General features: G+C 30.8%; 3 protein-coding genes across 3 annotated transcripts; 2 read left to right on the forward strand and 1 right to left on the reverse strand.

Moving 5' to 3' along the window:
* Positions 1 to 582: 582 nt before the first annotated feature.
* Positions 583 to 1,332, forward strand: LOC126552341 (uncharacterized). The gene has a single exon (XM_050207031.1). It carries the CDS (start codon positions 583 to 585, stop codon positions 1,330 to 1,332), a length of 750 nt encoding a protein of 249 aa, XP_050062988.1.
* Positions 1,333 to 3,098: 1,766 nt separating this feature from the next.
* LOC126552342 (uncharacterized) lies at positions 3,099 to 5,377 on the reverse strand. Its single transcript, XM_050207032.1, has 3 exons — positions 4,250 to 5,377; positions 3,290 to 3,820; positions 3,099 to 3,176 (listed from the first exon to the last, which is right to left on the reverse strand). The coding sequence occupies exons 1-3, from the start codon at positions 5,375 to 5,377 to the stop codon at positions 3,099 to 3,101; spliced, it is 1,737 nt and encodes a 578-aa protein (XP_050062989.1).
* A 4,745-nt stretch (positions 5,378 to 10,122) lies between these two features.
* On the forward strand, positions 10,123 to 11,293 carry LOC126552150 (uncharacterized). The gene is made up of 2 exons (XM_050206764.1): positions 10,123 to 10,524; positions 10,613 to 11,293. The coding sequence occupies exons 1-2, from the start codon at positions 10,216 to 10,218 to the stop codon at positions 10,946 to 10,948; spliced, it is 645 nt and encodes a 214-aa protein (XP_050062721.1). The 5' UTR covers positions 10,123 to 10,215; the 3' UTR covers positions 10,949 to 11,293.
* The last annotated feature ends 5,322 nt before the right edge of the window (positions 11,294 to 16,615 follow it).

The raw sequence follows: 16,615 nt of genomic DNA on the forward strand, positions 1-16,615 counted from the left end.
ATGTGGTAAAACGAATTTAATTTATGCCTTATTGACTAATATCAATGGTATACGATTTCATAACGTTTATATATACTCGAAAACACTCGATCAACCTAAATATAAAATGCTTTGTAAAATTTTAAAAGATGTGGACGGAGTACAGTTATTCACTTTTCATGAAAACGATGAGGTTATCCCTCCAGAAAAAGCATTACCAGATTCTGTTTTTATATTTGACGATATTTTATGTGAAAATCAGAATATTGTACGTTCTTACTACACGCGCTGTAGACATAACAACATTGATGTGTTCTATCTGGCACAATCATTCGCACGCATACCAAAACAACTTATTCGAGATAATAGCAACATGATAATATTATTCAAGCAAGATGAGACTAATTTAAAACACGTTTACATGGAAAACTGCTCTGGTGATATGAATTATCCCGAGTTTAAAGAGTTTTGTACTTTGTGTTGGAGTAAGGGGAGATTCAATTTCGTCGTAATAAGTAAGGACTGTGAACGTGACAACGGACGATATCGACACGGTTTTGACACGTTTGTCGTTATATAAAACACTATAGTACGATATTAACCATGGAAGACGATAGTACAGTGTTGAACGAATTAGTTATTGCTAAGGAAAACATTAAACGTAAATTTGAAGCATTAAAAAGAGGTGATGCCGACATTCAATCTTATGTATCACAAACATTTAAACCAATAATCGAGCCTCTGAACAAATTACATAACCAATCGCCAACACCACAAACTTCCGAAGCAGGTAATGATAATGACATTTCGAATGCAATTGAAGATTTAGCTACCGATAATCGGACGGGAACTTACCGGTCATTAGAAGAATGTGAGAAAGATAAAATATATGGTCCAAGAAAAAAATCTGATGGTGTTATTAAAATAGGCCATGAAGAAGTAAAATTTAAAAACAATGAAATAATTATCAATGATTCATCTTATCAGCTAACACCGGGGCTTGTTGAGTTATTGTTTTCTAGATATCCAATGCAATATACTGATAGTGATTTAAATACATATAAATCAATACTTATTCAAACATCGGCACATTTAACGCTGGAAGGTACAAAAATTAAGCAAGGTGGTGCAAAGTATAAACAAATTATTTGTAAGCTATTTTCCTCGGGGGCCGGTGTGCAATTACAAACGCATAATTTAGTATATTGGAATGATCCGAATGAGTTGGTTGATAGATTAAGACTTCTTTTAGCCTCTCAATCTGCGGGAAACACCGGAGTTTCAAACGAAATATTATCTATTTTTGAAGAACTCTATGAATCCGGTATAACAAAGAAAATACCTAATGTCTAAACGTGATATAGCAATCGAACTTCACAGACCGGCTAGGAAAAATTATACTAAACGAACAGTAAATGTGTACGGAAAAAACGATTTATGGCAGGCAGACTTGGTCGAGATGATACCACTTTCAAAGAAAAACAATGGATACAAGTATATTCTCTGTGTGATTGACTGCTTCACGAAATTCGCCTGGGCTATTCCATTAAAAACAAAAACGGCTTGCGAAGTGACCGGTGCCATGTCAAAAATACTTATAAGTAGATCGCCTAAACTGCTGCAGGTAGATAATGGAAAAGAATTTTACAATTTGAAATTTGACATGTTAATGACAAAGCATGATATAAAAAAGTATAGCACATATTCAACGACGAAAGCTTGTTTTGTAGAAAGGTTTAACCGAACTTTAAAAACAAACATGTATAGAGAGTTTACTGCTCAGGGTTCACATAAATGGTTATATATTTTACCCATCCTGATAGATAATTACAACAATTCAAAACATAGAACGATCGGGATGATACCAGTCCAGGCGGAAGAAAATCCTGCACTAGTGACTTTGAAACAACGCACAATCGTTAATAGGAAAGTAAAATTTCATGTTGGAGATAAAGTTCGAATAAGCACTCAGAAAGGAGTTTTTACAAAAGAATTTTTACCTAATTGGTCAACAGAAATATTCACAATAGTAAAAATAAACAAAACAGAACCACCCACTTATCAGTTACACGATTATCATGATGAACCAATAGCCGGTTGTTTTTACACCGAAGAAATATCTAAAACAAATTTTCCTAATGATTATTTAATCGAAAAAATTATACAAAAGAAGGGGAATCAGATATATGTTAAATGGATAGGGTTTAACAATTCTCATAATTCATGGATAAATAAGAATGAAATTAAAAAATAATTGCAGTCAATGTTCAGAAGTGAATGTGCTTGGTACCACGAAATTATTTTTCAATATTCCATACGGTGAGTCAGCTTAACAATATGTCTTCGGCTATTTTGGACATTCATTGCATTCTCGGAGTCAACAACAAGTATTTTATTAAAGAAATGTCTATAGCAGACACTGAAACATGGACCCATCAACACTTTATATTTAAACATACATCTTTAAAACAAGACGCAAAAAGTCGAAGCGTAAACAGTTGGCTTGAACGGTTGCAACACGATTTATCATTGGAATACAGTGATATCGAGTATGGAGAAATACAGAAAATATTTCAATCATTAACATTTGATAGAATTTACGTCAAAGGTTTGCAGAAACAAAAAATTATCGAAGAGTTCATGCCGCACGCTACCGTCTTCAACATTGAAAACTTAGAATGTCCACGGCTTAGTCGATTGAACGGAGAAACACTACCATGTTGTATTTTTCATATGGATTTTAATCCTCAACAATGTACATTGTATAAAGTATTTGCATTAAAAAAATGGTATGTTTATAATGTTTAAGATTGTATTCTATTAATTAAATAAACAATAATAATAATAATAATAATAATATTTTAGCATTGTTGAATTATTTTTTACTATATAACATGGTATAATATTATTAAAAATAAAATCACACAGATATTTACATGACAATAACAATAAATTATAGAATATATATATATTATGTACACAGTATAATAATTTTTAACATTTAGTTGTTCAAGTACCCCCATGGTAACGTTTCTATTATGTCACCTTCCGAATACATAGCCATCCGTTTGTCGTATTCCATTTTGAAAGTTTTTGATGTAAATGTTGTTGCTAATTGCTTAGTTTTGGAATTTCGGGTTATTTGTTGAAATTGTAGTTGTACCTCCTTTATTTCGTCGTTCATTATTTTCTTCATACTGTCCATATTTAATTTTTGAATATTTTCATAACCAAGAGAAAATCCTTTTATTTTTGTTGTTGTCCGGTTTTCGTTATCTGTGTGTGCTATGCTTTTAGGACCAGTCGACACCCAGTCTGTTATATGTACACCTGGACCTAATTCATCAGTCCATTCACCTAGCATGCACCCTGTCTTTACTTCGACATCATCGAAAATATAAAATACGCTATCTGTGTCGTAATACACTACTTTCTCACCGAGATTGTCCAACATGTTATACAATTTTAATCTGGCATTTGATGTTGTGAACGCTGCTATGTAAATGTTGGTATTATGCTCGTTTCCGACGTATTCGTTAATTTGTTTATAAGACACTTCGACTAAATCATCCGTCAAAAACACTATGTTTTCAATTTCTAGTTTACTGTCCAACAATACTTGATACCATCTGTCCGGTTTTGATATGATCTCGGTTTTTGTTTGATTAGGTCTTTGTCCAAACTTACCCCAAAACGAATTTAGGCATATTTTAGCAAGTGCTCTTAATCCAGGATTTTCTTTTATATTTTCTACATCCAAATAAATTCCCACTGCATTTTTTACTGCTAAAATATAATCATTAACTGTTCGATAGTCATTTTTCCAAGAGCTAGTTTCTAGCTTAATTTTTAAAAATCGTTTTATATATTCCTTAAACAATGTATTAGATTTTTTTTCAAAATGTTGCACTTCATAAATTTTTAGTATTTTATAACCTTTCTCTATAGCTTTTTGCACTTCGTCTGTGGTCCAAGTTCCTGTAAGTGACTTCTGATCAGCGTTGTGTGTACACTGTCTAATTTTATCAAGATGACATTGATTACAAAGTGTAAATACTAATTTTTTAGATTTTATCGGAAGTACGGGATGATATAAATTGGTCGGTGGTAATAATTTGCATTTGATAAAACCATACCAATTTGATTCCGAATATTTTTTAATTGATGGATTAAAAATCTTTTTAGGATGGCCTACGGGGTAATTATCATAATACATTACTGTCGGGTATAAACTGCATACATCGATGTATTTAATTTTTTTATTTTTAACCATTAATTTTGTAGCGTTAGTTCTTCCTCCGAAAAATGCATCTCGTGGGTTTAGTGGCTCAATCACATCATCTGGATATTGCATCATTTGTTTATAATCGGCGTGCTTTCTCCATTTACAACTCCATATTTCTTCAACTTGGTACCCATTTTCTTTCAATTGAGTTGTCCGTCTAATTGTGTTGTTGTATAAATCGGTCATGGAGTGTTTATTAAAGGGGTTTGTATCATTAGGGTTGAAGCAATCCGGACAGCCATGCCAGAAACATCCATGATACTGATATACTTTTTTTTCCGACACATCATAACCGTCGACTTTAGCACCGCATATGACAGCTTCTCCGCCGTTTAATGCATGCTTTATATTTTTATTTCCATTTAATATTTTGCTTTTCAACCACTTGATTGATTCGTCTGAAAATTTCTCTTTTTTCACATTTTGAACGACTGCTATAGTGGAATTTGACAAGTCACTCTGCCGATAAATTGCCATACATACACTCGCAATGGTTATGTATTTAAAGGGGTCAATGTTGCACACGTCTAAAAATTGTTTTCTGAGTTCTAAACATCCTCTTCGTAGAATGTCAACGTCCGAATTACAATATTCTTCCAACTCTTTTTTGAAATTAAATGTATAATTGTTATTTGTCATTTCATCATGCCAATTTATAAAAGCTGTTCTTTGTTTCGTTGTCATAGTATTATAGCCGTAATAAGATTTGTTCGGTAAAGGTCCTATATAACATTCATTTTCTGGAGTATTGAAAAAATGTGGAAAGTATCCTTTTTTCGCTTCTGTAAGTCCAAACGTTTTTGGGAAGTCAGATAGTTTAGACTGTATAAAATTAAGGCTATCGATGAATTTTATGTTCAAGCCCCCTTCTTTTATTTCGAGCATCATAACTTTTGTCCCGTTACGAATTATTTCGTATTTGACTGTTGGCATGTATTTTAAAATGTATTGTATTATAAAATATGTATCGTATGATTTTGAATTGTGTGCTATGTATGTTGTTCCTTTCATATCTTTACTTATTGCCCATTTGCAAAATTTATCATTAGCCGTGGCCACGTCATCTGTCGAAAACACATATTTTGTACCTTCAAAATTTTGCGCAATTACCATATTTGGTATGTGTGTTCCTGTGTTTTGTTGGGCTTCGTAATCGAAAAATATATAATTCGTTGTGAACGTAGTCTTTCCGTTTTTCTGATGATTTGTTGTTACAAACGCAGGCTTCCACACAATATCCTCCTTTTCCTATTTTTCGTTGCATAAAACATTCATGTAGACACAATTTGATGTTTTCTTGTTTGCAATTATGGCATTTTCCATATCCGCAAACGCTATTGTGTGTGTGGTCATTTATTTGTACTATTAAATTACATCCACTGCATTTATACTCCTTATCGCAAACATTTCTATGTTTTCTTAAACATTCGACATCGACACAGTAACGGTTGCACTCTTGACAAAAAATTTTTTCTTTTCTGAAGTCATGGATATGATATTTTTCGTTACACAGCTTACACTTTAGCCCGGGTCCTTTTTTACACACGTGTTTATTTTTATTATTATTATACCCCGTATCACATAATTCGCAGTAGTATACACGTTCCTTAAACGAAGGCATGGAATAAATAGTATGAAAATGATCATTTTTTTTCAATAGATAAATCTTAATTCTATTTTCATTTCCCGAGTAGTCGATTTCACAAAAATTATCCACATTCACGACTTTCACTTGAATGTTCAACAATTTTTCGACGTTTTCTATATCGCGGTAGGTAAACGGTCGGTTATCAAATATTTTTAATTTTTGACATAATTGCTTTGTCAGACTTAATATTTGTAGTTACCATGTTAATAAAAAAATTATCACACTCTAAATCGTTACTACTAGTAACACTTAAAGGCAATCTAGATAAAGCATCTGCATTACTATTCTCTATACCTTTAATAAATTCTATTTTGTAAGTATAACCAGATAAAAATATAGCATAACGCTGTAATCTATAAGCTGACATAAGAGGAATTCCTTTCTTTTCACCAAAAATCGAGACTAAAGGTTTATGGTCAGTCCTCAAAATAAATTCTCTACCGTACACAAACTGGTGGAAATATTTAATAGCAAAAACCAAAGCTAGAGCCTCTTTATCAATTTGAGAATAATTTTTTTCAGACTCATTCAACGTTCTAGAAGCAAAAGCAATAGGCTTTTCTGATCCATCTGACATTTTATGTGATAACACAGCTCCCACACCAAAAGGACTAGCATCACTAGCTACTATTAGTTCCAAATGTGGATTATAATGCACCAGAACCTTATTGGATAAAATAGATTCCTTAATTTTAGAAAATGCATTACTCTGATTCAAATTCCACACAAATTTAGTATTGTTCTTTAACAATGCATATAATGGACCAGCAATAGTAGACATATTTTCTACAAACTTGCCATAATAATTAACCAAACCTAAAAATGCCTTCACATCCTGTGTACTTTTGGGTATTGCCACATTATTAATTGCTTTAATCCTTTCATCCGGTATATGAAGACCATTTTTATCTACCTTGTAACCTAAAAAGGTAACATGATCACTAAAAAATTTACACTTTTCTTTCTTTACCGTTAAACCCGCCTCTGAAAGTTTATTTAAAACAATATACAATCTCTCACTTAATTCATTGTCATCTCTCCCAGCTATTACAATATCATCATAAAAACATACAGTTCCCGGTATACCACTAAGTAACCTCTCCATTTCTCTCTGTAGTAACCCTGGAGCTGAAGCTATACCATATGGTAATCGATTAAACATGAACAACCCTTTATGAGTAGATATAGTTGTTAATTTTTTACTTCCTTCACTCAGTAACAATTGCTGATATGCTTGGCATAAATCCAACGAACAAAATTTTGCAGCACCTTGAAAAACATTCATTAGATCAGCTACTCTTGGAATAGGATACCTATCTATTTCTAAATACTTGTTAAGTGTAACTTTATAATCCCCACATAATCTTATAGTTCCATCACTCTTAATTACAGGGACTATAGGCGTACCCCAATCAGAATTTGTTACAGGAATTAACAATTTAGTATTAACTAATCTATCAATCTCATTACTAACTTTATCCTTTAAAGCAAACGGTAAAACTCTAGGTTTAATAAAAACAGGTTTAAAATCTTTTTTAAGAATTAAATCAAACATTTTGTGCTTATAACAACCCAAAATATCATTAAAAACAAATGGAAATGTTTGTACCACATTCTGGTATGATGTTAATTTACATAATGAGTAAGTACCTGAATGCATTGGAATACTCAATTCAGTTAACCATTCTCGACCAAGAATCGGAGGACCACCTTCTTTAACCACAACCATTTCCAATTCTTTATTAACATTGTTATATTGAACTTTAACTTTTAATATACCTAAAGGCACAATAACTGTATTATTATAAGCCTTCAACCGTATATTAGACTGTTCAACTTTGTTCAAATATTCAATCTCATAAAATTTTAAATCTTTAACATTCATAACAGTCATACTAGACCCAGTATCTATTTGAAACTCAACAATTTTATCCTGAACACTCAATTTCACACAATAAGGTTGAACATAATTAACATTAACAGTTTCTAAATTATATAAATTATCCAAGTTAATATCAATATTACATTGTTCCAAATTATTAACTTTTTTAACCTTAGATTTACATACTTTTTTTAAATGACCTATCTTAGAACAATTTGAACAAGAATATGATTTATACTTACAGTTTGGTTTAGTATGACCAACAACACCACAACAATAACAAACCATCTTGCCAGGTACACCCTTGTGGTTCGATGATTCCTTCTTTTCTGCTTTCTGACTTGCTTTCCTACTGTCCTTAGCTGATTTGTTGCTCTTCTTCATAAATTCTTGATAATTCAACTCTTGGCTTTCCCATTTAGATACATCCTTGTCTGCTGCTTCCATTGACAAACACAACTCCACACTTTTCTTGAATGTCAGATTAGTTTCGGACAACAAACGTTTTTTAATATTAACGTTTTTAATACCATATACAACTTGGTCTCTTAATGAATCATCCAAATTTGCACCGAATTCACAAAATTGTGAAAGTTTTTTAAGAGATGTTATAAACTGGTGAATCGTTTTATCAGATCCCTGCTTCCTCTCTTTAAATTTATAACGTTCAGTCAACAAATTAGGTTTCGGATTAATGTAATTTGACAACAATTCCTTTAATTGATCATAAGTTTTATCTGTAGGTTTACTAGGTATACACAGGTCTCTAATTAATGAATAACCGTCATTACCCAAAAACGTGAGAAACATTAATTTTTTCTTATGTACATTAATTTCATTCAATAATACAAATAATTCGAATCTTTCAATCCACGCACTAAAATCGTCGTTTTTAAAATTAAATTCAGAAATCTGACCAGTTAGCCCTATGCTACTATTCGAGTTAGATCTCTTAACACTACCACTAGTAGACATTTTGACCTTTTCAAAAAAAAAAACTAGCGGTTTTGAAAACAAAATTACTCACGTGGTTTTCACATATCCCTTCGTCGCCAATGTAATATTTCACGAGGCTACATAGTATAACGCAAGCAGTGAGCACTCAACGGTTACAATACGAAAGAAGTTTATTTAACGATACACATAATTAAAGGTTATACATGAAAATATATACATAGAATATTATAACCAATTATAACTGTGGTAACAGTGTTACCAAATAATTACAGACATTACAATTTCTGCCATTCCGTAGGTCTTTTATTTGGCTATCGGTTAATTTATGTTCCAATATATCAGCAGTCTTGTACGATAATCCAACTAAAATAGCACGGGGGCAACATAATTCATCTTGATTATTAATTTCTGTTACACATCTTTTGTTTTTGGTAAAAAGATTCAAGTATTCCCAAGACGGTTAGGTTAGGTATATTCCCAATAATCTTAGTTTTTGGATTTGATTAAACACATATTAAGTGTTTAATGATATTCCAGGACATGTTGAATTATTATAACTTATAACTTAACAAGCGTTCTTGTTCAAAGTTTACAATATTGTCATCGTCATCCGTTTGCGACCCGTGTTTACGTCTGCATCTGCTTTTATGATTTGATGTATAAACTTATAATTTGTATTTTTATCGTGTAAAAGTATATTAGTTTTTTAGGATACTAACGACTTTATACTGTCACTGACCACTAAATTCTAATATTATTTTAACATTTTAAATTCTGTTAGTAACGAGTGGTTTAACATTTTTATTTAGTCCATTTAAAATTTTTATCCTGTCCAGCGACTTGATTTACAGGCAAGTTATACTTTTTTTAATTATTTTCTCTCTTAATTTTAAGGACAAATTTTTACTCCATATAGTTAGAAGTAAGCTGTTTACGTGCTGTTTTTCTATAGGCGTAAAAAACGAAATACATTGATTGTTGTTTTTTTTTTATTTTATGTATGAAATGTAGATTTTATTGTGCCGCTCATGGTCTCCAACTGCCCCCAGATGCAACTGTTACATTTATTAGTAGGTTTTTAGATCTCTTTAACCCTACTATTAAAATAGTGCAGTTGCATGCTGCCGTGAATCTTCGGATGAAGTCAATATGCAGGGCGTTAATGTTTAAAAGGACCAACATATTGCAGGCCTTTTCTAAGACAAGATTTTACCATGGTCTTGGTTCTTACGACCAAGGTTATTTCAAAGGATTTCCGAAACCAATGCACCAAGTAATTTTTGTTTTCATTATAAACTCAAAATATTAAATTGTAATTATAATTTTGTAATTTATAATTTATTGCCAAATTGTACATATGTTCAGGGATATAACCCCGCCGTACATATACTTCGTCATGGGTTGGGTACGATCGGGGTTGTTACCTGGCTGTTGCTTGGTGGAAGAGATTTGAGAGACAGCGAAATGGCTCAGATTAGAGATTTAGATGACGTTGTGGGCCAGTTTTTATCATCTATGTCAGACTTTCTATCGGACGCCGTCACGGGGAGTGGCGTTCGTTTAGAATGTGTATTGTCTGGTAAAAATTCCAGTGACGTAATATCATTGTTGTCAACGTATGGATCCCGGATGGTCCAATTTTGTTTATCAGAAAATTTATTGTTATATTCATCCAAAAATTGGCCATATTATATTGACTCGAGAATAACTGCCATTCTTCGAAAACTGAAGGAGGCCATAGACATTGCTCATACAGTAAAACTGGATAGAAACGTTCGTATAATTTTTTCAATATTTCGTATTTCTATGTTGGGTTTGTTTGCCTTAATAAATTTGGTAATTTTTATGTTTGATTTTTTAGGTTTTGGCTGATATTTATGATTTTGAATTAATTTTGAGATTTCACGTATTCGGGGAATCTCAGTTTTTGGATTCCAACCGATTATCGGTATTGTTTCCCTGTAGGCAGATTGTACCGGGCCGTCGTCGGAAGAGTCGACGCGACGACGACGGCTTTGTCCGGTATAATCCATCTGCAGTTGGTTTTAATATACAATTCCATCAAATAAATTTGTTTGGGCATGTGCCCATCGGGCCCTATGTTAGGAAGGATTTAACAAGATCATTTGGTATCGTGACTGCCGATGTCCTGTCCTGTTGCCCATTCGAAGTTAGTTGGGTCGTTTCAATTGTTTGAATCTTTTTTGTCTTTTTTTGCTTCTATTTTCAGGCCGCTGAACATTGGATAATTTTATTGTACAACATAGTATCCAGGGATTGTGGCATGGCACCGGCCGTAAATTTATCCCAATGTTTTATGATTAAAAAGTTAGTCAGAGAGTATGGTGAATTATCGGATAGTACAATAGGTTCCCTGTCTATAGGAGGAAATATCTCAGCTGAAGATTTGTACTCCAGATTAACTATTCCCCATTCGTACCGTTTATACATAATAAAAGCACTATTTTTAAAGAGAGGAGATTTTAATTTGGTAAAGTTAAATTTAGCACAAATTGTTAAAAAACTTGAAGTTATACCAGTGGTATATGTTTTCCCAAATACTCACTGCGGATTGTAAGTTTCTTAAAAAAAAAAATGTTTTTTTTTTGTCTTAATGTTTATTTTTTAATGTATTGCAGATCTGATTGGGTATTCGTTGGAAATGACGATTTAAGAGCTAAATCTATCAAAGCTACAAAGGCTGAAATGGCTGAGGCCGGGCGGTTTCACCTCTTAGGTAGAACAATCAACAATCAAGACATTGATGAGGTATGATTTATATTTTTTAGATTCTGAACGAAGTGATGAGTGCATTAATTTTACAATGATGTGTGTTTTTTTTTTTTGTGTCTGTCGACAACATTTGGAGCAGTAAAAATGCTTCGATTTTTGACTTCAGCCCCTCTTTGAAAAGGAAATTGAATCTAGTTGGTACTGGGGTCAAAAGTTAAAAATTTTCAATATTTTTGAAATGAATCGAGAAAAACAAAAAAAAAAAAAAAAATGACGGAAAAACGGGAATTTTTACGCAAAACCAGTTTTCGTCAAAATCGAATTTTTTATTTTGCTATAACTCAAAAACTAATCGATGTAAATACTTGAAATTTTCACCAAATATTTATATTAGCGTTCTCCATACACAGTTAAATTTTCAACGAAATTTTGACTTTTTTTGAACTATTTATAGACAATTGAAATTTTCAATTTTTCTAAGTATTTTTTTTTTAAAATAACGATAAAAATTTTTTGGCTGATCAGAAGATCTTGACAATTTAATACAAGGTTTCTTATAAGTTGTTCTTAAAGTGATAAAAAAAATCCAAAATCGTTAGTCACAATTATTTTTATGAGTGCTTAAAGTTCGAATTTATACGAAATATGTCAAAATTGCGAAAAATTGCAAGTAATTTTGTGGTTGGAAAATCGTAAAAATTTTTTCTTTTATAACTAAGTTTTGAAAATTTGGTACAAGATTCTCCATAAATTTTTCTTCAAATATCTGTAAAAAAAACTCTACCGGATTCAGACAAAAAATTTTTATGAGTGTTTGATATTTAAATTTTTACAAAACCGCGTTAAATAACGGTTTAGCCTCAAACGATTTTTGATATTTGTTGTTATTCAAATAGTATAAGTCGTAAATACTTGAAAATTTTACCAGTCATTTAGATTGAAATTTTCCTCACATGATTTAATTTTCAAAATATTTTGAGTTTTTTTTGAGCTATTTATAGACAACTGAAATTTTCAATTTTTCTGAAAATTTTTTTGGCCCTATCAAAATACTTGAAAATTCGTCAAAATTATGAATATTTGCAAATTATTTTGTAGGTATAATTCATAAAAATGTTTGTATAGGTAGCTATAAGAGTTGAAAATTTAATACAAGATTTTTCATGAGTTTAGCTTACAATAATTATAAAAGAACTTAAATGTTGGTGTATTCAGGCCAATAAAACATAAAACACCTTTTCACCAACCACTGGAAATTATATCCTAGGCTGACAAATCATCTTCGTTCAGAATCGTTTTTCGTATACAATGATACCAATGATTGCATTCAAATTTAACCTACCCTAGTCCGAGGTCCACCCCACCCCCTAATGTACAGCAGAACGGTACCCACTTGCCCACTTTTTTGTTTTTAATTTTAAATTTTTTTTATCCTTTTTTTTTTTGTTTAAGGAAACCATGAGACCGAGCATTCAAGAAGGTGCATCGTCAGATGTATGTATATGAAATACATGTTAAAAAATAATTTTTTTAATTTTTAAAAAATTGTATTATTTAAAAAATTTTTTTTTTGTTTCTTTTGTTGTAGAGCATTCACTCATTCAAGGAAAGACTAAATGAACTGGCTGAAGTGTGGAAGACAAAGCCGTTCTGTGTCAATCCATATGTCTTTGACACAAAAGTGCATTATCCATTCGGTGCCGGCAGTTCCGCACCGGAGGCCGACATCGTATATAGATCAGTACCTATATATAATGCATCCGTGCTTCGTCAGATCAGTCAATCTGTGACCAGTGGTGCCGCAAAAAGGCAATCATCTACAGCTGACATAGGTGCCGGTGTACCAAAAGCACCTATTGTGCGTGAGTTATTCGTCGACGCTGTCACGGGAAATCCAATCGGTGATAAAATCTATCCAAAAATAGGCTAAATCTACGTTCTTTATTCATTATTTTTATTTTTTTCTAGTTGATCCTCCCCAAGACGAAACAACAATATTAAATCCATCTGTGGTCAATTTACCAACAACAATTTCGCCAACAACCAATTTACGTTCCGGTTGTAATGAATTAAAAATGCGGTCACCTACGAAAACAAAATATTCCTCAGAAGAAGAAAAAATTCTTCAAATGCTTATACTAACTAAGGATCAAATACTGAATACCAGTCAAGGGTTATTATCTTTGATGAAAAGATCGCCTTTTAATAAGGTTCCTCGGTCCTTAGTATCACTAAGGACAAAAGTGAGGGACCTCAAAAGGAAACTCATTTAATTGGTCTGTTTTTTTTTTGTAATTTTCACGCTTGTGATGTACTATTATTATTTGTTATTTAATTTTATTTATATATAAACTTTTGTTTTATTTTAATTATATAAAATTTCAAATTAAATCTTTTTTACTGACTATGCCATAAAAATATTGTTTACATTACTTATTGATAAATTTATATTCTTTTAAAATTCATATTTTGAGAAAAAATAAGTTTTTATTATTATTTTGTATAAAAAATTGTTATGTTTTGTTTAATATGTATACCTTTTCCATTTTATTACTATTTTCAAAAAATAAATATTTTAATATATTAACAAAAAAAAAATGCTTTTCATAATTTCACTATTATCCAAATATAGTATTCTAATAATAGATATATAAGCAGTATCTATAGAATATAATCAATAAAATATTTAATGAACACCTTTGTAGGTATATATATTGGATCCTAGATAGCAAAATTGTAATGATAATAAATAAAATTATATTATTATTATTTCATTAGTTATATCATTGATTTTATAATAGACAGATAAGCCATGCCGTAGAAAATAGTGGCGACCGATTCTGTGCTGTCAGCCGCTACAGAGCGCTGTTGTTGTGGCTGTCAGCTCGGTGGAGAACTTACCTTGCCTTAGTACCGGTTATGGGCGGCGGGCGACCGACAGCATTGTTATTCAATATTTATGATATTTATTAATAAATTTGACGCCTTTAAATTAGATTGCACAGGACAATATTATAATGCCCATAATTATTAATAAATAATAATGCCTATTATTACAATTTATTGTATACACTACACTACTACAGTGCTACACTTGAACAGTTGAACAGTTCACGAATGGACATTCGTAGTTTAACGTCTCAAACAAAATAATATTATATTGTTTCCATAATTCCATGTTATAAACCGATGTACCATCCAATTTTATTATTTTTTATTTGAGATTTATATTGTTTTTAATAATGCCTGGAAATAAATGCCAGTATTTTAATTGCTTAAAAAATACAGTTAAGTATCCTGGACTAAGCATGTTTCGATTTCCAAAAGACAGAATAATATCTGAAATCTGGGCAATAAATTCTGGTAAATAATATACTTACAAATAATTACAAGATAATATTTATTATGTATTTTAAATTCACTCTAAAATATCAAATTAAGTACTGACTTGAGTAATTATCACCAATTATTTAATAGGTAATGTTAGTTTACTATCACTGGACGTGGAAAAGCTATACAGTAGATACCTTTGCCAAGAACATTTTAGCCCGGATGATTTTATTTATGCGTACGATAAAAAAAAAAACTAAAACCAAAGGCAGTTCCATTCAAATTTAATTCAGTAGTTGAAAATCAACCGTCTACGTCATCTGGTACGAAATAATTATTTTAATATGTAGGGGAGATCGGGGTCCAGTGAGGAATATTTTATTATTTCCCCTATTACATTAAATGTAAAAAAGCGTGGTTAAAAGAGTAACGCTCTGATCTATAGTAGGTCACTATGATTGATATATTAAATTTGAATCCAATGATAGGTATCATTGTAAACGAAAAGCGATTCTGAACGGAGACAACCTGACATCTCCATTTTTTCGAAAATTACCTACTTTTTTGTGTATTCCAATAAAAAAAAAAAATTATCCGTCGATTGGTGCAAAAATCAGCAGACATATCTGATCATTAATTACGGAGATATAATACAAATAGAGATGTCTGTTTTATTTATTGGTACAACAACAAGACTTCTTCGGACTTCGGAGATGTCATAATATGGAGATGTCTGGTTGTTGAACTCAAGTTTTCAATTATTGTAGACCAAACTTATGGAAAATTTTGTGTTCGATTTTCAATTCTTAGCTACTAATAAAATTTTTTTAAATTTTAACTATGAAATAATTTGCAGATTATCATAATTTTGTCAATATTTGAACTTCAAACGCTTATAAAAAAAAATTGTGCCAATGTATTTTTATAATTTTTTAATCACTATAAGACTAACTTACAATGAACTTTGTATTCAATTTTCAAGTTTTTTGATTAGTCCAAAAAATTTTTATCGATATTTATTTTATTTAAAAAAAAAAAATGAACAAAATTTAATATTTCAAACGACTATTAATAGCATTATAATACCAAAATATTTTGAAAATTAAATCATGTAAAGAAAATGCCAATCTAAGTAACTGGTGTAATTTTAAAATATCTATGACTTGACTTTTTAAATTATAACAAATATATAGGTACTTAAAATTAATATCAATATAAATGTAATAATATAATTGTCTTAAGCTGACAGATCGTGTACGTGATATCTATTATTGAATTCAAATTTAACATATCCATTTTATAATTTTATAATGGATGACCTACCCAATCGACACCTACTACCTATATACAGCTACAGCAGCAGAGCGACTTTCCCGGTTTTTTTTGTTTAAGGTAGAAATACATAGAATACTTAATCTTGTATTAAATTTTCAAATTTTAGATATGAATTGAAAATTTGTATGAATTTCTAATTCAAAATAGTTCTCAAATTTCGTAATTTTTAATTTTTGAAATTGACCATGTACTACATCAGTGTTGGGGAGTAGCTTAACATAAGTTACAAGTTACCATAACCAAATTACTTTTTAAGTAATTTAATGATAATTTAATTAGTAATTACATTTTATTGTAAGTAATTTGATGATAATTTAATTACATTTTATTGTAAGTAATTTATATATTATTTGAGTAACTTTTTTGTAGTAATAATTATTACTAAATTACTTAATTACTCGTTACTTTATTTGGTTTAATACAATATGCACTAAAAAGCGATCTAAAATTAGTGACTGTAATTTTG

Source organism: Aphis gossypii, chromosome X (genome assembly GCF_020184175.1).
Source record: "Aphis gossypii isolate Hap1 chromosome X, ASM2018417v2, whole genome shotgun sequence".
Taxonomy (NCBI): Eukaryota; Metazoa; Arthropoda; class Insecta; order Hemiptera; family Aphididae; genus Aphis; species Aphis gossypii.

Bases quoted from the DNA above. Each gene is read 5' to 3' on its own strand.
- LOC126552341 (XM_050207031.1), top strand. From the start codon at position 583: ATGGAAGACGATAGTACAGTGTTGAACGAATTAGTTATTGCTAAGGAA.
- LOC126552342 (XM_050207032.1), bottom strand. From the start codon at position 5,377: ATGGTAATTGCGCAAAATTTTGAAGGTACAAAATATGTGTTTTCGACA. The intron at 3,821-4,249 runs GTTAAAAATAAA...TTAAAAATTAAG, and splicing joins CTAACGCTACAAAATTAATG to CTAGAAACTAGCTCTTGGAA. The intron at 3,177-3,289 runs GTGTCGACTGGT...AAATATGGACAG, and splicing joins GTGTACATATAACAGACTGG to TATGAAGAAAATAATGAACG.
- LOC126552150 (XM_050206764.1), top strand. From the start codon at position 10,216: ATGGCTCAGATTAGAGATTTAGATGACGTTGTGGGCCAGTTTTTATCA. The intron at 10,525-10,612 runs GTTCGTATAATT...TTGATTTTTTAG, and splicing joins CAGTAAAACTGGATAGAAAC to GTTTTGGCTGATATTTATGA.